This window comes from Ostrea edulis, chromosome 4 (genome assembly GCF_947568905.1).
Source record: "Ostrea edulis chromosome 4, xbOstEdul1.1, whole genome shotgun sequence".
Classification (NCBI taxonomy): domain Eukaryota; kingdom Metazoa; phylum Mollusca; class Bivalvia; order Ostreida; family Ostreidae; genus Ostrea; species Ostrea edulis.
This window is the reverse complement of record NC_079167.1, coordinates 54,890,447-54,911,853: the sequence shown is the minus strand read 5'-3', so window position 1 is coordinate 54,911,853 and position 21,407 is coordinate 54,890,447. Positions and strand designations below refer to the sequence as shown.

General features: G+C 35.8%; 3 protein-coding genes across 4 annotated transcripts in view; 1 reads left to right on the top strand and 2 right to left on the bottom strand.

Moving 5' to 3' along the window:
- Positions 1-2,636: 2,636 nt before the first annotated feature.
- On the bottom strand, positions 2,637-12,863 carry LOC125669047 (uncharacterized). The gene is made up of 7 exons (XM_048903491.2): positions 12,787-12,863; positions 7,264-7,324; positions 6,195-6,292; positions 5,089-6,042; positions 4,609-4,665; positions 3,901-4,042; positions 2,637-3,791 (listed from the first exon to the last, which is right to left on the bottom strand). The coding sequence occupies exons 1-7, from the start codon at positions 12,861-12,863 to the stop codon at positions 3,030-3,032; spliced, it is 2,151 nt and encodes a 716-aa protein (XP_048759448.1). The 3' UTR covers positions 2,637-3,029.
- A 371-nt stretch (positions 12,864-13,234) lies between these two features.
- Positions 13,235-15,315, top strand: LOC125668417 (nucleoredoxin-like protein 2). The gene is made up of 2 exons (XM_048902569.2): positions 13,235-14,086; positions 14,429-15,315. Exons 1-2 carry the CDS (start codon positions 13,656-13,658, stop codon positions 14,652-14,654), a joined length of 657 nt encoding a protein of 218 aa, XP_048758526.1. The 5' UTR covers positions 13,235-13,655; the 3' UTR covers positions 14,655-15,315.
- Positions 15,316-18,502: 3,187 nt separating this feature from the next.
- LOC125668418 (glutathione peroxidase-like) overlaps positions 18,503-21,407 on the bottom strand; it is a 17,648-nt gene continuing 14,743 nt past the window's right edge. For both annotated transcript variants that reach the window (XM_048902570.2, XM_048902571.2), the window contains exons 5-6: positions 21,138-21,222; positions 18,503-19,559 (exon numbers count right to left, since the gene is read on the bottom strand). In XM_048902570.2, coding sequence (XP_048758527.1) covers positions 19,527-19,559; positions 21,138-21,222 — 118 coding nt within the window. In that variant the 3' untranslated portion in view covers positions 18,503-19,526. The remainder of the gene's footprint in view (positions 19,560-21,137; positions 21,223-21,407) is intronic.

Below are 21,407 nucleotides of genomic sequence, written 5' to 3'. Positions count from 1 at the left end.
GTAAACGAATATTGAGACATATATTTCCAATCAATAATGGACTTAATCAAGTTGTCTTTTAAAAAAATGATTTCGATTCCTAACATTCCATCTTGTTCATGACAGTCAAAATTCTAAGGAAAATTTCATCATACTAAAGCCCAATTTTAAGTACCCCTTTACGTATCCAACAAAAGTGTCAGTGGGTCAAGATACTTGGCACTATACTTTTCAATAGACTTCGTAGAAAATATGAAATCTTTCAGGTTTACATGGGAATCATGTGAATGTGAAGGTACTTTTCCCTGACATACAACGGCGTTCACGTCAACATATGATTGTAATTATTCAAACAGTAAAATGCTTCTGTGTTGTTTCATTGGATGATGTAGCTGCAGAAAGAAACATTGTAATGGAACAGATATTTCTTTCAGAGAGTTACAGTTCTGCACTACGGGTGATGATGGTAGCTAGCATTGCAGAAAAATTTCATAACCCGCGTAAGTCTATAACAATCTGCTGGAATTCCCATTGGCACGAATTGTGCCCCTTCATTAGCTTACTTGTTTTTGTACTTCTACAAGGCAGAGTTCATTCAAAGGCTTAACTCTGCGATAAGAATAAATATCTTGCTGTGACATTCTAGCATCAAGATCATAAGCTGAGAATAGACTTGAGACTTATATACTGAACGTTTTGTTTGTGAAAATTATTTGAAAAATTAGAAATTCGAAATCTAAACTTAGTCTATTCTCAATTTATGGCCTTGAGACCTAGTCGACATTTAGATTCATCCTATTGAACATAGACGTTAAAGTATTATTAGCTCTAAATCTGAAAATTTTATTTTGCTGTAAAACTATCCTGTTATGATAGCTTTGTATGTAACTTTAACCATATGTAGTCATTGATAAAATCAAAACTAAGTTTAAGATTTTATCAAAATAAAGATTTCTGTTTTATTGAATATATAGCATTATATAGAAATCAGTTTGTGTACGGAAAGGCATCTTCACAGGTCAAGGGTTGTTGATTCGTTACCTCGCACTAAGGAGGTAACAAAACAATAACCCTTGACTTGTGAAGATGACGGAAAGACAATAATGTAATTTTGCTTCATTCAGAGCCTCTGAGTAGGTTTTCCAACACAAATATTTTAATTAACAAAAGTTTACAAACCGTATTTTGAATCATTAAATCACAATTTTGCAACAAAAAATGTCGACACCCAAATGACAGCTAGCATTGCTTTAACAACTTAAGATGACAAACGGGATGACTTCAGCTTCTCCATCTTTATGTAGCAAAACTCCATTACCACTTGCATATATTCTCTTAAATGATTTGAAAAGCGAGAACTTATTCCACGTATGATCAATTCTTAAACCGAGGCAAAATTGATATGTTACAGGAGTATTTTAAAGTCAGAATTTTGCAAATTCCATGGTCGTTAGACCGATGAATGTTGTCTGACTTGTTTCATACCAATTGCTAGGTCGTTCTTTACATACTGATCTTGACTACGGATTACTCCGTTTTATACTGATAAAGATATAGGGCTCATGGCGGATGTAACCAGTAAGCAAGGGATGTCTACTCCTTCCAGCACCTGATCCCATCTCTGGCGTATTCGGGGTTAAATGGCAAAGCCCTTGCGCGAATACTGAACGTCCTTGTGTGCAAGATTCACATTGTGTTTACTCTACGAGTTATATCAAACTTTCAGGACTGGAACCTTGCATGAGGATCCGAGTTCCTGTTGGTTTTCAAGAAGAAAAAGAAAAGACCATGGGCACCGGAAGAGATGAAGAGATACCCGGGATGTTCTCTTAAAATGCACAGGCTTGCAAAGCTGCTATTGTTTCCAACACATGCAACAGATTATCCAGGGTGAATGCAAAAGGACAAGATCATTTAAAATGGGATGGGTATTCAACCCAACCTCCCGTGTTTTGGTCTCAGTGGTGCTTGCAGGACTGCCATCTTATCGTATACCATGTTGAGAAGGAATACTACCACTTTGCAGGGTCGCCCGCGTTCTCATTTTCGTTAAGGTAGCTCCACCCTCATGTGACGTCGTGAGTTTTAGCAAAATCTATTTTTGATTAAACTTTATGCATGGCAGATATATCTTTTGGGGAATTTTCTTCAATGGGTATAATAAAAAAAATCTAGTAAAGTATTTGAAACTGAAAAAGGTTAATATTTTCTACAAATAATCAATTTCTGTTTACAAAATGTTGTCAAGGGAAATTACTCCTACGCTGGTGCTTTATCTAATGTATTTGTATTATACCACGATTCCCCCGATATCCACAATTAATTTATTTATATATTCATAAAGTAGCAGTTTCTTGAACCCGTTGAAATTAAGATTTTGTCATTTTAATCAGTTTCAATGTGGTTTTTTATTTGCAATTTAATGAAAATATTGATTAAATTAAAAATCATATTATTAAGTGGAAATTAATACCCTTTATCTACTTAATTTGAACCATTAAATATTGATAAGTCACACGAAGACAGAACTACCGTATTAAAGTCTTTCTTCTTGTGGTATACTCCTGTATCGGGGGTTTGTTCCATTAATAAATTTACAATAAAATAAATGCAGCATGTAACTCTGAACATTCATATTTAGGAGTTTTTAAGTTGACTGTAAACAAGAGATAAAAATATCAGCAGGAAACATTGGTCAGTCGTCGTTTGGAAAGATTCTGATTAGGTTAGACAATAAGGTCCAGTCGTCGTTTGGATAGATTCTGATTAGATTAGACAATAAGGTCAGTCGTTGTTTGGATAGATTCTGATTAGGTTAGACAATAAGGTCAGTCGTTGTTTGGATAGATTCTGATTAGGTTAGACAATAAGGTCCAGTCGTCGTTTGGATAGATTCTGATTAGGTTAGACAATAAGGTCAGTCGTTGTTTGGATAGATTCTGATTAGGTTAGATAATAAGGTCAGTCGTTGTTTGGATAGATTCTGATTAGGTTAGACAATAAGGTCCAGTCGTTGTTTGGATAGATTCTGATTAGGTTAGACAATAAGGTCAGTCGTTGTTTGGATAGATTCTGATTAGGTTAGAACGTATCGCTCTAGGCTTATGTTTGACTCTAGAACCCTCTGAATCCAGTTCTTCGCAGCTTCGACTACGACGAAACTGAATTCGTGGAATATCCATTCCCACGTCAGGACAATCATGGCCGAAATCAGTCATCAGGGAGTTGTTGTTGTTGTTGTTGTTGTTGTCGTCAGTTGAATTGTTTTTGTAAGTGTAGGGAAAGCTGTTCCGGAATTCACGAAAGCCGTATAAATGCCGAGGTGGGTCATTCCGTTGATAAATGGACGGCGAGAATCGGTGTTGACTGAACGTATACTGCGGCGGAACGTTCGATATAGAGTTGTGGGACTGTAAAACGTTCCCTATAGAGTGTAAGTTCCCAGTCACGTGGTTGTAACCATAGTTCTGGCCACAAGTTTGGTTATTTTGTATGACTGAAGGAACAAACTGGTCGATTGGGTTCAAAGTGATCGGGTTTTGCAGAGACTGTTGGTAATCCAAGGGGTGGGTGTTACTGTTGTCATTGAACCATTTTGTATTTTGGAAAAATTCCTGTGGTCTTGGAAAATTCTGATGTGCATTGAACTGGACCCAGTTGTGAACTAGTGGCGGCGGCATGTTTATAGGAACATTATACATGCTCTGTGGCGGAAGCAATTGTTGGTACGGCGCAGGCTGGACACTGGACAGGAAGTTGTTGCTTTGTGCAGGTGTTGTCAGGTGCTGGGAATGCTGTCTTGGTTGGAACTCCTGGAAAGCAAAACAAAAACTTTGACAATTGCATCATGTACATAAACACCTTTTAAAATCAACTACTAAGCAAAATGGTCAATGGCGAATTGTTGTATTTTAAGTGTACCTCTTGAAGAAATGGAGCAGTATTCTGTGTTTGCAGAGTGATGCTGGACGGCGGTGTGAAGGGTTCCGAGGTAGGTCTCAGGTTGGATGTGATTGTCGTGGCCGCATTCTCCGTCATCACGGATTTGCCATTTCCCGATTTCCTACAAAGCGAAAATATACTATTAGATGGGAATATGTGTGCAATAAACCTATATATGATGTTTCTAATACTATACATGTTCGATCTTGCGTTAGAACTAGGTCTAAATGATTTGTAAAACTTTCCAAGAGAAAGATATTTGTAAGAGCGCTAACTAATTCAAATGATGAAAACATCAAATTCGATACTAAATCAAAACATAAAACTATTTAGAATGTTTGTAGCGCTTATTATTTGAAGGAAACTCCAGGTAATCAGTCAGATATTTACAACCCGACTTCGAGAACCCTTCAGTCAATTTGCTGAGCTAGTGTTTTTTTTAATACATGTACTTCGAAAGCGATCCGTTTGATTTTATGTGCACTTTACATTTGAAAAGAGCAAAATTTACATCTATTATTTGGAATACGCTCTAAGCAATTAAAAAAAGAGCAACAATTAAATTAGAAATTCCTTCAACACAGTTTAATTCATTTCACGATAACAATTCAGCAGTATTACTGTATTTGTTAATAAGAATGTTTATATTGGTTTTGTGTTCTATAAAAGAACCATGTCAAATCATACCGTTCTTTAAAATCTTCCTTTTCACTGGTGACGTTGTGAAACAACTTCTCAGCCCAGCTGGAATATTTAGAAATAACAAGTGCTTTAGTAAAATGTAATATCGGTCCTTCATAATAAAGAGAATGAAGAGGGGGGAAAATTCCAGATTCTCAAAAATCTAAACTGTATGTAGTTATGTCGAGTTAAACAAAAGTATGAAAAGGTGAAGATAACGAACAGTGATCAAACTTGTAACTCCTATAAGGAATACAAAATTAAAGAGCTTGACAAACACGGATCCCTGAACACACCAGAGGTGGGATTAGGTGCCTAGGAGAAGTAAGCATCCCCTGTTGACCGGTCACATCCGCCGTGAGTCCTATTTCTGAACGGAATAATCCGTAATCAGAATCAGTGTGTAAAGAACGGTTGGTATGAAACACGTCAGACAGCATTTGACCCAATGACAATAGTTAGCATACAAAGACCAGCCGATCTTACCTTGCATTGCTCAATGTACAATGGTCTTTTGACGTTTGGGTTGCCTTTTTCCCTACTACTGGCTGGGAAAGTTGCTTTTCCGACAAGTCCTTTAGTTTTTTAGCTTTCAGTTGCTCTCGTCGCTTTTCTACTTTGGGCTTCTGAACTGGTACGTGACTATCGGGGGACTCTTCATTGTACATCTTTCCTGGTCTGTGTTTCACCATGGCCTCTTGCAAATGTTTCTCAACTTCCTTTTGTAGAATTGGTCTACCATTCTTGGACGATGCATCTTTGATCAGTGAAGGTGAATTCTGCGAAATAATTTTCTCTTTTGAGTCCTCTGTAAAATGTTCAGCTTTCAGAGTCGTTGTCCCAACAACAAACGTGTTTTCACAACCGCTGGACGATAAATCTGACGGAACCTGGGATTTTTGTACATGTTCATTTGAGATTAAATAACAGCCGTTCATTCTTTTGCCTTCTTCTGCCCATTTGATAATCGTTGCAGATACTTTTTCTTTGCTGTGCGTTGCGCTTGGTGACAGACAAATTTGGTCCTGTTCTGATTTATCAGATTGATTATGATGCTGAGTGTGAGGAGTCGAAGGCTTGCATTCACTTTTAATCTTCTCTTCTTTAAATTCTCTGGAAATGGGATATTTTGGGACATTGTTTTCCTTTGGAAATATGGATTTAACGGACTGTGACCGGATCCTCTGGAAAAGCCGTTTGCACTCCTCGGATCCGTCATCGGTAACCGTGTCGCTTGGGTCATCTCCCGACCCCATGTAAATCGTAGGCAGACTCGTCAGGTTTTTAAGATACTCTCTGTAACCAAATAAATAGTCATCCATGACGGCAGACGGGTTATCCAGAGCTAAGAAGACATTTTCTGTCAGTTTGGCTTTGGTGAGGTCGTCGTCTTCTTTAACTGCGTGTTGGAAGATGCAACCATCAAGACCTTGGAAACACCTGCAAAGTTTTAGAAAATGATAGTAATCCATTCTTGCGCCGAACTTCAGCGGAGGGTAATGTAAACTGAGTCTAGAAGCGAGAAGGATTATAATTGCGAAGGAAAAAAAAATCGAGGTATTGTTAATAGTTTCACTTTCACCAATTCTTACAGCCGGGGGTCAAATGTGTTGTTGTAGTTGGGATATTTTCGTGAGTCTATGCGACCATATCCGACAGTTTTCAGATCTTCTGCGTAAGCACTTGAAACCTGCACAGAAAGGTAATCAGTGCTGATATAAATATGACAATACCGTTTGAGTGGTTCTACCGTATGACTGTCTTTGGGTGACAGCGAGATATATGTTCTTGCACAACAAAATTTCTGTCTCCCAAACGACACGAACAAAGTCCCTATTCCATGAACAGAAATCCTTTTCCACCTCCTGAGCAGGGACAAGTAACGCTCTTTACGGAGGTATACTACATCGTAATGACTTCCTTTGAAAACATGAATGAAAATATAAATATCAGCAATATATGTGCATTTCTTTTAAACTTAAATGTGTCGCCTTAGTTACTGGGTAGCTCAGTCGGTTAAAGTGTTAACTGTAGATCTCGGGTTCGAGTCCAGCAGAAGTGTGGGGTTTTTTTTCCAGACTACTTTCTACTAAAACTGCAGTTTTTGACTAAAAAAGGTAAATCTGAAAGGTTTCAATTTCAAAATATTGTACATATCCTCCACTTTGTCTTTTCATCTTTGGTGTATTATTACCCCTTAAAGAAGTTGTTTTCCATAGAATTGTCTGTCTATTATCATGCCACATATGTGTGGCATGTGTCCATTTTAATCTTCTTGTAATAAAATAATTCACGATCATGGTCGTCCTTCAACAATATAATAAACGGCTTATTTTTCACATATCCACTGAACAAGTTCAAATTGTGTTCAAATAAGAAATGAACAGTTATTTGCTGTAATAAGTATCACTAATTCATTTATTGCTCTCATCAATCAAATTGATGCACGCATCGATGAATTCATATCTTCAAATGATTAAAGATATCTTCAATTATATAAGTTTGGGTTAATTTGGTGCTTCATTTATTCTCAAGAACTAACGCATGTTCTGTTTTTTTTCTTGATATAAGATAACATTATCGCCCAAAGACAGTCATAGACTGTCCAGAATAAGCTTTACACTCAGAAATTCATTTGTTAAAGTTAAGATTCTTGCATACCTTGTTGTCATCATCACCAAGTAAAGGGTAAGGCGAATGTCTCAAGGATCCGATTTGAAATCTGAAATTTTATACAAAACATACATGTATACAAGATGTATTATTTTAACAACTCAAGCCCAACAAAAGACAACTATCTAACAAAACCCCAACAAGTAAATAAATCCAAATTGGTGAGACTAGTGATCAAGAGAAAAGCACTGTTCATATAAAATAGCATTAGTGCCAGGGCACATAATAAAGTAACCGGAAATTTCATTGTAATCGAAACTTATGAGACTGATCATAAAGGGGAAAATACTGTTCTTGTATAACATTCGTGTCAAGGCTGTGATTTCCCAAAATCCATACAGTATTTTCAAGAGTGTATTCTTTAGATGCATGAATGTGTTGTCCATGGACAAATATAAATATAGGAAAACAACAATATTCAAAGAGTCTTAGCTGCACTCGATTGAAGAAAAATAACCCTGTCATCTGTATGGAGCGCCAAATTAACATAAACTCAAATAATTGAAGATATCTTCAATTATTTGAAGATATCATCAATTCAATTATTGCGCTCTTTAGTTGAATTAATGTATGCATTAAATCAATTATTACTCTCATCAAATGAATTTATGCTCGCTTAAATTCAATTATTGCTCTCATCAATTGAATTAATGTGCGCAGAGCAATAATTGATTTAATGCGCGCATTAATTCAATTATTGCTCTCTTCAATTCAATTAATGAGAGCATCAATTGAATTGATGAGAGCAATAATAGATTTGATGCGCGCATTAATTCAATTATTGCTCTCTTCAATTCAATTGGCGTCGATGGCCTAGTGGTTAGGCCGTCAGACTCTCGACCGAAAGGTCGTGGGTTCGAGTCCTGGCCACGTCAGGGCCGACGTTGTGTCCTTGGGAAGTCAATTTACATGAATTTCCTCACTCCACCCAAGTGTAAAAGGGATACCTGGCTATAGACAGTGAAAGATATTGTTAGAATGTTAGTGCTCTAGCGCTTGTATGCTTCCTATAGGAGGAGCTGAAGAAGTTCTAGATTGATATGAGGTCTCCCGGGGTAATAATACATTGTAAAGCGCTTTAAGCAGCATACGCTGGAAAAAGCGCTATATAAAACCAATCATCATTATTATTATAATTGATGAGAGCATCAATTTCGTAGAAATATTGCTCGCAATAATTAATTTAGAGCTCGGTATAAATAATTTGATGATCTCCTTAATTCAGTTGAAGATATCTTTAATTATTTGCAATGCTTTTGTATAAGGAATTAATGTGCGCATCGATTCTTTTAAAGAGAGCAACAATTCAATTAAAGAGATCATTAATTCAGTTGTGGATATGTTGAATTGAAGATATATTTAATTATATAGTTGATCTCTTTAAAAGAATTATTGCTCTCTTCAAATGAATTAAAGATATCATTAATTCAATTGAAGAGAGCAATAATTGAATTAATGCGCGCATTAAATCCATTATTGCTCTCATCAAATGAATTAATGCGCGCATTAATTTAATTATTGCTCTCATCAATTGATTTAATGCGCGCATTATATCAATTATTGCTCTCTTCAATGGAATTGCAGCGCACATCAATTCAGTTGCTGATATCATTAATTCATTTGAAGAGATAATTAATTCCATTATAGCGCGCATCAATTCAGCTGAAGAATTAATGCCATCATCAATTCAGTTAATGCGCGCAATAATTCAGAATTGAAGATATCATTAATTATTTGAAGAGATCTTTAATTAAATTGTTGCGCGCATCAAATGAATTGATGATATCTTCAAATACTTGAAGATATCTTCAATTATTTGAGTTTATGTTAATTTTGCGCTCCATACATCTGTTCGAAAATAACTATACTTTATTACGTTCAATATGACATCATGCATGATTGACAATTCAATTTCACAGAACTCCAATTTCAATAATAAATGAGAAATTACGAATACACCCTTGAAATTAGATTTACTCTTAATTATCTACAAATAGCTCAGTGATGGTCTGGTCATTCCAGAGCCGTTGTGGAAGATGGACGAAGCAGACCAATATCTGTGGCACGCGATATTATAGGGTTATTGAACTTATATTGTTGAATATTGGCACGAGTTGGCTGTAAAAATGCACGAGCTTGCGAGTGCATTTTGACAGCCAACGAGTGCCAATATTCACCTATATAAGTTCAATAACCCTTTTATTATATAGCTAAAGTATTTAGTTGTTAAATTATATCCCTTTTCACTCAAACTACTCCAAAATAAACGAGAATTCATCAATATTGGCAGTGTGCAATAACAGCATGCATTTCTTAACTGTTCAATATTTAACCCGTCATTAATGCATGAAGCAAACTGATTTTGTAAATGGGGACATCATAATTTATGTACAGTAAAACATGTTGCTTAAGTAAATATCAAATACCGGCTCTGTCAGATTCGGAGGACCGTCGTTTGACATTTTGGCTTGTTTACGTCGTTACGGTAACGTCAATATTGAACGCTCATACTCGGAATGTTTCGGGCGTATACAATTTACGCAATGCAAAGTTAGCGTTCAATAAATTCTCAGGATATTGAACGCTAACATTCTCTAGATTTTACGCAGATTTTATATTAGACTATTTATAAGCTATATAATAATATAGGGTTATTGAACTTATATCGGTGAATATTGGCACGAGTTGGCTGTGAAAATGCACGAGCTTGCGAGTGCATTTTGACAGCCAACGAGTGCCAATATTCACCTATATAAGTTCAATAACCCTTTTATTATATAGCTAAAGTATTTGGTTGTTAAGTTATATCCATTTTAACTCAAACTACTCCAAAATAGACGATAATTCATCATTATTATATAGCTTATAAATAGTCTAATATAAAATCTGCGTAAAATGTTATATAATTTATTAGATATCTTCTATTTTTGATAAGATATCTAATAAATTTTATAAGATATCTCATATAATTTACAGCTTATAAATATGAGATATCTCATAAAATATCTAAGATATCCTACAAACTATATAAGATATATTGTATATTAAACAAGATATCTCAAAAAGATTATGAGATATCTTATAAAATATATGAGATATCTTATAAACTTATATCAAAACCGTTAATAAGATATCTTATAAAGTATATGAGATATCTTGTATACTATATATCTTATATCCTTTATAAGATATCTTATAAAATTTATGAGATATCTTTAAAGAGGAATAAATATTAAAATGACATGCCATAAATACCTGCATTCATTCACGAATTGCATATTAGAAAGGGCACTTATGACTCGGCCACGGATAGCTGACCGTGGTGAGTATTTTTCGTTATATTTGAAGTATATTTTGAAGCAAAATGTACTTTTAACTCTCGTTCTGAAACAAAATTAAACAAGGGATAAATAAAAATGTAAATGAACCCATAGAACCTTAGAAAAAGATCACGTCGGTGTTTACAGATAGAAAGCAATGCATGCTACATATATGTACCATATAGGGTCCTTAAAAGGGCTAGGGAACTTACGGGGTAATTAGGCTACCTACGTATTTGTTATTCGTGCTTTAGTTTCTTTTTAAAAGTGTTCAAGAACGCTTAAATGACTTAAATTTTGGAAGACGTCTTTAAAGCATCATCTAAAATGTTTTATGGTGCGACCATTAAGCCCAGCACAACAGACCATTACAAACACAAAGGACACGTTCAAGCTGTGATTTGGTCTACATTTTAGGTCATCTGAGTAACTCGGGTGACCTATTGCTGTTGGTTTCGGTCCATTGTGCATCGCCCGTTGTGCATCGTGCATATCAACTTCTTGATAAATTACTTTTCCAATTCGTTTCAAATTTGGTATGAAGCAACTTTGGGACAAGGAGTTTTAGGACTCCTGCACCCTCGGGGCCTTAAATGCGAGGCAAAAAAATTGTCAAAAGTGAGAAAAAACATCGTCGATGTACTTAATTTTAAAAATGTCGAGTTAAAGATTACAGCAAGAAATTTTTCCATCTCATATAGAAGCTTTTGAATAAGTTCTGCCTCATAAGAATACAAAAAACAGGTCAGCTTATAAAGTAGCACAGTTCGTTGTAAACGTCCGAGTTCATGCATATGAGAAACACTAGACGATATCTGACGGTTGATTATTGTCGATAAATGGACTTTATTACGAGTTAACCATGACGATGCGAGCGATTCGACCTTGACAGAGTTGTTGTTAGACGAGAGGGGTCCAGTTATTATATTAAACCGTACTTTTCACTGAAAATTGCAAGCCATGCAGTTGATAATAAAAGCAAGATGGCGGCGTAATATACCTTGTGAATAGTTTGATTCCAGAAAGACAGTTCGAGTTTTATTATGCATATTTAAAACGTCAAACACCTGTACAGATTAACAATATTTAGTATAGCAGCGGTCAACTCTATAACTACAGAATATGGAGAGGGGGGGGGGTACAAAAATAGCTCGGGGGTGATCCAGTGGTCAGGTGGATGTGCCTATACGATAGTCTGCATTGTTTTCTCTCTTAAGATCAGTTTTGTTTTATTCCATCGCCCATATTTAATAATTAAAAGAATAGAAGAAGTAACCCCACCCTCAGGAGACCCGACGTTGTACATTCCCAAACTGAGCGCGGTATTCCCTGATATTCCAAGGGGTCCCCTACCTTGCCTTGGTACTCGTTTTTGGGGTTCTCTAAAGACTATATGTTAATGATACAATTATAACGATCTAGTTCGTCAATACAACCTATCATTGGGTCAAATGCTGTCTGACGTGTTTCATACCGATTGTTAAGCCGTTCTTGGCACACTGATTTTGACTGCGGATAACTCTGTTTACCTGATCAGGATATAGGGCTCACGGCGGGTGTGACCGATCAACAGGGGATGCTTACTCCTCCTAGGCACCTGATCCCACCCCTGGTCTGTCCAGGGGTCCGTGTTTGCCCTACTATCTATTTTGAATTGCTTATAGGAGTTATGAGATTGATCACTGTTCGTTATCTTCACCTTGCATTAAAGAGAGCACACATCAATTCAATTGTTGATATCATCAATTTATTTGAAGAGAGCAACAATTCAATTATTGTGCGCATAAATTTAATAGAATGATTATTAATGCTATCAATGATAATAGTTATCAATGCTATTGATAATTCAATTACTATTATTTGAAGAGATCCTTTTAAAACTGAATTGTAGCGCGTCAAATGAACTGGTGACATCTTCAAATATCTTAGAGTCCAGTAGGAGTTTTAAATTTTTTTCAGATTACCAAATAAAGTAAATTTGAAAGTTTAAAGTTTCAAAAGATTAGTGTACAATTTATATCCTCCACTTTTCATCCATATCAAATTTCTCTGGTGTGTTATTCCTCCTTTAAAAATATGCATATGTAAAAGTCGGAACAGAATTTAAACAAAAATAAAATTCGTAAAAATTTTAAAACATTCATCCGAATAATTGAAATATCTGGATTATGTCTTTTCATACTTCACTTACTTTTCGTCGATTACAGATTCAAGCATTGTGGATATTAGTTCCCAATTGTTTTCCATTCCAGATTCTAAAGTTTTCATGATCTAAGGGGATAAATTTGGGTCCCAAGTGTTCGAAGTAAGAAATTGCTTCGTTTGGAACAAATCCTGCTTTCTTATATTTTCACAATGAAGATGCGCATCGTCCGTTTCTATTGCTTTAATTTCAAAACATGCTTGTTTATCATGTTACGTCATTGACGTTGCGGGAAATGAGCGTTAAACTTTGCGCAAAGAAATTATATATTTAATAGAAAAAGATAAAGAGAAAGATATTTTTGAAACTTGAAAATTAACTTTATAGATCTATTTATCTTAATATTTTGTGTGTGTGTGTTGGTTTATTTTATTTTGTTTATTTGTACGCCGGGCTGTATACATTTTATACCACATGAAACGAAACATTTAGGCTCGGGTTATTGAAAATCGTCGCGCCCTAAATAAACTTTCTTGCTGGCTACCTGGCCTCGAAGCATTTTTCGCTTTGTGTACAACTTGTAGCATAGATGTGTGTGAAAGGTCTGATATAGGGTTTTTAAGTACAATGTGTACCGAGGACGTGTTTAATGAACCATCTGAACTATATTAAACACATTAGATGTACTGACCCCTAGGCCTTTTCGGATGATTGAATTGCGGGTATCCCATTGTCGAGAGCAGTGCGGTTTAAAATTTCCTTCTCATCAAAAATAAGCCCTGTAGATTTAACTTGTGTTTCTGGATATTTATACAATAATTATTTTACCGACTATCATGAAGTCTTCTCCCCCTAGATGATCACCTCGCAAAAGACAAGATGAAGCAAGATTCCAGTAACTGAACAATTATCGTTACATGTACATCAGGAATATGGAGGGAAGCACAAATATATTTGAGGAATTATTAAAAGATAAGTCCTTCATTACAAAAGAGTTCTTCATTGAACCAGAGCCTGCGGAGGAAAAATCTGAGGATTTTAATTATGTCTTGGAAAAGGATCGTGCCAAAAAAGTACAGGTAAATGAGCCAGTCCGTGGACTTGTAGAGGCACTTCCATCAATAGAAAACACAGTGGTGGGACTGTTCTTCTCAGCCGGGTGGTGTGCCCCTTGTCAGGAATTCGTTCCCTTGTTGAAAGATCTTTATGAAGAACTGCAAATGAAGCGCTGCCCATTCCAGATTGTGTTCATCAGTTTCGACAAGACAGAAGAAAAGATGCAGGAGTACTTTATGGATCACCATGGTGAATGGTTGGCAGTTCCTTTCAATGACAAGGCACTCCGAGAGTAAGTATAAATGTGTTGTCAGTGTTATAAAGAGTCATTAAACATGGAGGACTTTGTTGAAGAATGGTTATTATTTGGATACTAACTGACTCAATATAAAATCAAATAATCTTTATTTAAAGTCGGGCATATTATAGGAAACAGTTACATTAGCTCAAAGGAGCTATTTACTGACTTTACTATTACTAAATTCATACTTCAATATTCTAATTTCAAGTTTTTGTGATCATTATTTTCAATTATAGGTATAGAATGTCTATAACATTTTTCATATTTTTAAAAGAACTATTTACAAAAACCAGTATCAGTACAGTTATTGATGTTTTCTATTTTATTTTGTAGAGCACTTCGTGCTAAGTTTGATGTGAATTCCTTGCCAAAGTTAATAATTGTCAACGACACAGGGGAGATAATCACCAACACTGGAAGAAAAGAAGTCCAGGACAGGGGCTTCATTGGCTACAGAAACTGGAGACAGGCAGCTAATCTCAAGGACAAAGGAAAACTTCACTCTAGCTCTATTTCAAAAAGTGAACAAACTTCAGAACCCAAGGACAGTGATGCCTAAGAGAGGCTGTGGGATGACTAGTAATAACGTAGAACATAATTCAGAAGTGGAATCTTTTTGTGTTGAATGGCATTGATTTTGTCTAGCACAGGCATACAATATGTTTCCTGTGTAATGTACGGGTAAATGGTGGGTAGTGATGAATTTTCTACAATAATTATCAGGTGTCTTTAATGGAATAAGAGATAGTACTTCCATAATTTGCAATTGCTAAATTGAATAGATTAAATGCAGAGAAACATGTAACCGGAAAGGAAAAGTGTTGGCTGGATTTGGACTCAAACCTGGGACCTCCCACAAACTGTTCAGGTGATTTATACCATCTTAACTTCCAGTCTGACAGATAACTCTCATACCAACAAAAGCTTTCAGCTCAAATGATTTTTATTTTGAAATGTACAGACAACTTACAATTCCATTCCACCACATACATTTAACATGCCCTCAATTTGAACTGGGGACCTAGTAACCAATTATCTGTTCAGTCGCTGCAATACACTCAGTGGATGGTAGGAATTCAATATTTGAAGTGGTAGACCCTAGGGCATGAGAGACAAATTTTGTCAACACATCTTTTGGTTTTTTAGTTATTGTCTGAAAGTATGCAAGATTTTTTGCTGTTTTATATTTTTTGCCAATATTAAAATAATTGCAATCGTCAGTTTTTGTTGGTTTTTTTTACTTACAAGGCCAAAATAAAATATTTTTGTTTCCTAATTTACTACCCCCAAAATTAGGTACGGTAAGTAGGTAAAACATTTTATTTTATTGAAACATTTTATTTTAAAACATAGTTTTTGATACACTTTGAAAACATGTCGATCTATATACATTACAATTACTTTTCAAACATTTTGAAGATCAATAGCTGTCGAAATGTAAATCAAGAGAAACTGAACCGCAAAAAAAAATCGCCAAAATGCATCAAAGATGCGTATGGTCGAGTTACAGTTTGGAAAATTATGCACACTTGCATTCATGAAGTAAAAACATGCACATATTTAATATAGTTTATAAATATGAAGCTTTGAATGGCTGCAATAGGTATTTAGTGTGATAATGACATTGACCTTTTTTTCAAACGTAACATGAATCTTGAATGTCATCAGGATTTGAAGTCTGATAAACATGCACCAGCAAGTACATGTATAAAAGTTGGAGGCAAGCTCAAATCTACAGTATATAGTGAAAAAGAGACCTTGACCTTTGACCTCAAATTAAATAGGAACCTTCCTCTTTTGGATGTGATCAAAATATGCAAGTCTGACAAAGACGCACCAAGTAGTATGAAAGTTAGAGACTAGACAAGCTCAAATCTATGGCATTTAGTGACAAAGTGACCTTGACCTTTTGACCTCAAAATAAATAGGAACCTTCCTCTTTTCGATGTGATCATGTTATGTAAATCTCACAAAGATGCACCAAAAAGTATGAAAGTTAGAGACCGGACAAGCTAATTGTGGACGCCGCCCTACAGGACACCCATCCTTTGCCAATTTAAAAGCCGAGATCTGCTATGCAACTCGGCTAAAAATGATTCCAGTTTAAAGATTGCAGATTTTTATATATATTGTCAATAAAATCTTCAGAGTTTTGCAGTATTCACTTGCATATAGGAGGGTGGTGATTACCACTGCATAGTAGACTTTCAGCTTGGTGGTGAGGCCGAGTCCTCTTCGCTCCCATACGTTCTTGCGCAATCTCCCAAAGGCAGAAGCCGCAGAACTGTTGTTGGCCTCGACATTGATATTCAACGGTTACGCTCGTGAAAGGGTGCTGCCCAGATAGGTGAAGTTGTCCACTGCCTGCATTGCCCTTTGATTGTGATGTGAGGCTCCTGATATGGCTTGCCTGGGGCAGGCTGGTACATCACCTCAGTCTTTTTAGTGCTGATGGTAAGACCAATGTCATCACAGGCACATGAGAAGCAGTCCATTTCATTCTGCATCATCTGGTCTGTGCTGGTATTGAGGCACAGTCATCAGCGAACAAAAAGTCTCTGATAACAGTTTCTTTCAACTTTGTGACAGCCTGCAGGCATCAGAGGTTGAATAGCCTGCCATCTGTTCAGTGTCTGATTGGAATTCCATCCTCACAGTCTTGGAAGGCATCATTCAGCATGGCCGAGATCATCATGCTGAAAAGGGTTGGAGCAAGCACACAGCCTTGTTTCATGCCATTTGTCACTGGGAAGGCTAATTCTGACTTGTCTCCGTCATCCAGTACCTTTACCATCATGTCATCGTGAAACTGGCGGACAAGCGCGACAAACTTGCTGGGGCGGACAAGCATGACAAACTCGCTGGGGCAGACAAGCGTGACAAACTTGCTGGGACGGACAGGCGTGACAAACTTGCTGGGGCGGACAGCCATGACAAACTTGCTGGGGCAGACAAGCATGACAAACTTGCTGGGGCAGACAAGCGTGACAAACTTGCTGGGGCAGCCAAACTTCTCCATGTTCCTGCTGACTGTGTCAAAGGCCTCTGTCAGATCAACAAAAGTCATGTAAAGGTCGCGGTGGTGCTCCTGGCATTTTCCTGGAGTTGACATACAGCAAATAGCATGTCTGTGCGGAAGCTGCAATGACTTTCTGGGAGTCCTTGTCAAAGTGTTGAAGGTAAGGGTTGAGCAGTACATGAGCCAGAATCTTTCCAGCAATGGGGCGTCCGAAATGCTTCTGTGATTGTCGCAAGACTGGTGGTCGCCTTTGCTCTTGTAGATGTGGACAATACTGGCATCCTTTAACTGTTGTAATCCAAGTTTTTTTGACAAATTATCAAAAATTACAATATTGTTGATAGTTTTTAAGATGAAACAAAACTGCTTTCGTTTTTAGTGGGTTAATTTTCAGTAACCATTTCTTTGACCATTCATCTAATATTTTTAGGTTATGGTTAAGGTTTGCTCCAATATTACATGAACATTGTTGTAATGAGTTGTCGTCTGCATATAATCTACAAACTGATATCATGTTTTCAGCAACATCATTCACATACAGCAAAAACAAGTGATCCAAGAACCGAGCCTTGAGGTACTCCAGCTTTAACATATCCCACAGAAGAAAATGAATTTCTGTACATAACTTTTTGAGTTCGGTTACTTATGAATAACTATCAAACCATTCTAACATAGGTCCATTGACTCCGTATATTTCAAGTTTATATAGAAGACCTTTATGCCAAATTCTGTCATTGACTTTGCGAAATCTTATTGCGTCACAGGAGGGTGGAACTATGTTAACATAAAAGTTTCAAGTCTTCTTTATATTACACAGAGTTGAGGCTAAAATATTGCTCCTATCTTAGCATTAAGAATGTCCAAATTTTGGTTGTACACTTTTAAATCAAATGAGTTATATTTTTAATGTTTAACATCAAAACTGAAAAATATTTTTTTTCAAAAACATGTGAACCCTTTAATAATGAACCTCCTGTTTTGAAAATCTCACAAACTGACTGGTGTATAAGCTGAAATCTAGAGGATTTATTGAAAGTCCAAACACCTCTCCCTAGAGATTGGTTAAAAATACCTTATTGACCATTCTAATGCAGTTTCAGTTGAAAAATAATAAATATTAGATATTTTGTATATTCAATATTGGGGGGGGGGGGGGGGGGGGGGGGGGGGGGGGGGGGGGGGGTGTACATGGATTTCCCCTTTGACAAAATTTTTGGATCTGCAAATGGTACAACTAACATGCTACCAGATAAACTGTAGCAACAACAAGACATCATGTCCTGTTAACATTTTCTCCTATTCATGATCCATCTATGGCAGAATTTCTCTTGCACTTAGACACCAATATGCCAGTAAAGTGATTTCTCAACAGGAAAAAAATCCACAAGTAGTTTTATTTGTTTAATAAAAGCAAAATTCATAAATAAAGTAATCTGTATACAATGGGAATAATATGCTCTACAGCTTTAACATCAGGATTGTCTTTCATCAAATACCTGTACAAGCTGTTGATGTTTCTAAGTGTATTCTGTGCTGCAGACAATAGTAAGCTTTAACAGTTCCACATTTATGTAACATCCATTTTAGAATGAAAGTTCAAATAAATTATATTTTTACTCCAAGCAGAAAATTTTGCTTTTCATGAAATTTCTTGATATGTTATGTCTACAACACATGAATACATTTTAAACAATATACATAAAGGTCACTAAACCTCACTGTAATCTAAACATGCTCACAACATTCGGATGATTTCTTAATGAAATATTCTGGTATAAGTTCAGAGCACACTTATTATTTCTGAACTTTTACAAGGAAGAATACATGAAATATACAAGGTATCTATAGAGAAGAGTAATTGAAAAGGTTGGTAAATGTACTGTTCAAAAGTTATTCTGTTCATAGAAATTGTTCTGAGTGTTCAAGCAATATATGGAAGAAAAGATGTGATACAATGCTGATAAAAAAATAATAATACAAAAACAAAAATTATTGTATTATGTAAAGTGTTCAAAATGTAACTTAAAATGCTGCAAACAGTTGACTTTAGGGAAAACATAGAACTTCCTAATAAACATTACAATACATGACTACCCAGTAAATACAACATAAATTTCCATATGACTCAAGTTGTAATTAAACAGAAGGATTTGCGAGCTCAAAATCATAGTGCAGTGTGTTCAAGAATTTTTCGATTAGCTGAAACATGCATCGACTCGTGAGACAAAAACTGCACGAAAAAAGCATCAGGCTGCCTCCACCATTGTGTCATGGTTTTAGAGTTGGCCTTCATCTAGTCTCAGAATCACATGATGCTCCACTTTTGGATGAATTCTTCCTCAGACTGCCAAATAAATGTTTCTAGAATTTTGAACTCACTTTCCCCGAAACAGATGACACGTTTCTGTTTTGTCACCAGTACGAGTTGAAATCTTTCTCAATACTCTGAAAAATAAAACAAGCAAAAATACTTTCACTAAACCAACAAAGAATTTTCATAGTACATTTTAATGTAATAATAATTCATAAATACCGAGATTTTGCTTTTCAAAATACATCAATTTTTAGCCGAGTTGCAATGAAGTTGAACTTGGCTATTGGTTTGGTGAGGCGGGCGTCAACAATTGGTTTCCAGATGATAACTCAAAAAGTTTACAATCTAATCCAATGAAACTTTGATATATTGTTGGGTACTAGGTAAGGAAGATCCCTATTAATTTTGGAGAAAAATGGTCAAAGGTCAAGGTCACAGTGACCGAAAATAGAATGAAAATTTCAGAAAAATTTGGTTTCCGGATGGTAACTCAGAAAGTTTAAATCCGAATCAAATGATACTTAAAGTTATTGTTATGTACCAGGTAAGGAAGACCCATGTTGATTTTGGAGAAAATAGGTCAAAAGTCAAGGTCACAGTGACCAAAAATAGATTTAAAATTCCAAAATATTTTGGTTTCAGGAGGATAACTCGAAAATTTTTAATTTGAATCAAATGAAACATATATATATTGTTGGATACCAGCAAAGCAAGGCCCCTATTGATTTTGGAGAAAAAAGGTCAAAGGTCAAGGTCACAGTGACTGAAAATAGATTGAAAACTTCAGACAAATATGATTTCTGGACAGTAACTCGAAAAGTGTAACTCCAAACTCCTTTTAAAAATGTATTCACAAGAATTTATTACATTATATCCAACAATTAGTTCTTCACAATTATAAATATGCCACATCATTCCTGACTTTACAATGTATCCCATGCAACTCGGCTCATGCATCCCTGGGTGCATATATTGATTTTTGTTACATAGTTTCATACATGATACTTTACTCATCATTAACACCGACTTGAGATGACTTAAGTCCGTATTCTTTTCTTGCTTTCTTTCTCAAAAATTGTGTAAACTGAAGAAATTATGAAGATTTGGTATTCAAAAATCATGAACCCCCCACCCCCCAAAATTACTGTGAAATCATTAAATTGGGGGAATTGGAGTGGGGGGGGGGGGGGCACATTTTTGTAGATTGCCAAAATTCTAGCTTCATTAAAGATGTAATTCTATGTACATGTATATAAATTGTGTATTTCATCCAAGGGATAGATGTATCCAAAAATATTGGGCACTGACGAAATATATGTATAATGATTCTACACTTAGCCATGTTCATGGAAATAGATATATACTAATAGTATGGATCTAATGCAAGTATAATTAAGAATTGAACAGCACTTTTGAGTTGTTCATGGTCAATATGAACAGATTTGGATTTGAGGCAAATGCTGTGAATCACGCTAGTTCATGATGGTCAATATGAACGGATTGTGTTGCGTGCTGAAATTGGTTGGTTCATGGAGGAAAATGCGATTTGTAATATAGATATTTGTCAATAATTCAGGACATTACCTCTATCACATGCCACGATAAATATTGCTATATAGGTATATCAAAACATACATGTAGTACAATATGAGCTGGTGTTAATTCACAATACCAATGCACTTAATTAAGTACAAACTTAATTTACTTACAAAAGGTTCTGTGTTGGGTGCATATCGTTTCACTGGTTTCCCTTCCTTATTAACAAGAAACTTGGTGAAATTCCACTTGATGAAGCTGAAATATTTAAAAAATGAAAACTTATTTACATTTCTATAGAAAATTTACCACAATAAGAGACCCACAGGCCTTATCAGTCACCTGAGTCCTAGTTAATTAAAAGTATCACTAGTTCCAAGATTGAGGGGCTAAATATCTAGAAAAAATTTCCTGTCCTGAATATCTGAGCTAAATTCTAATAT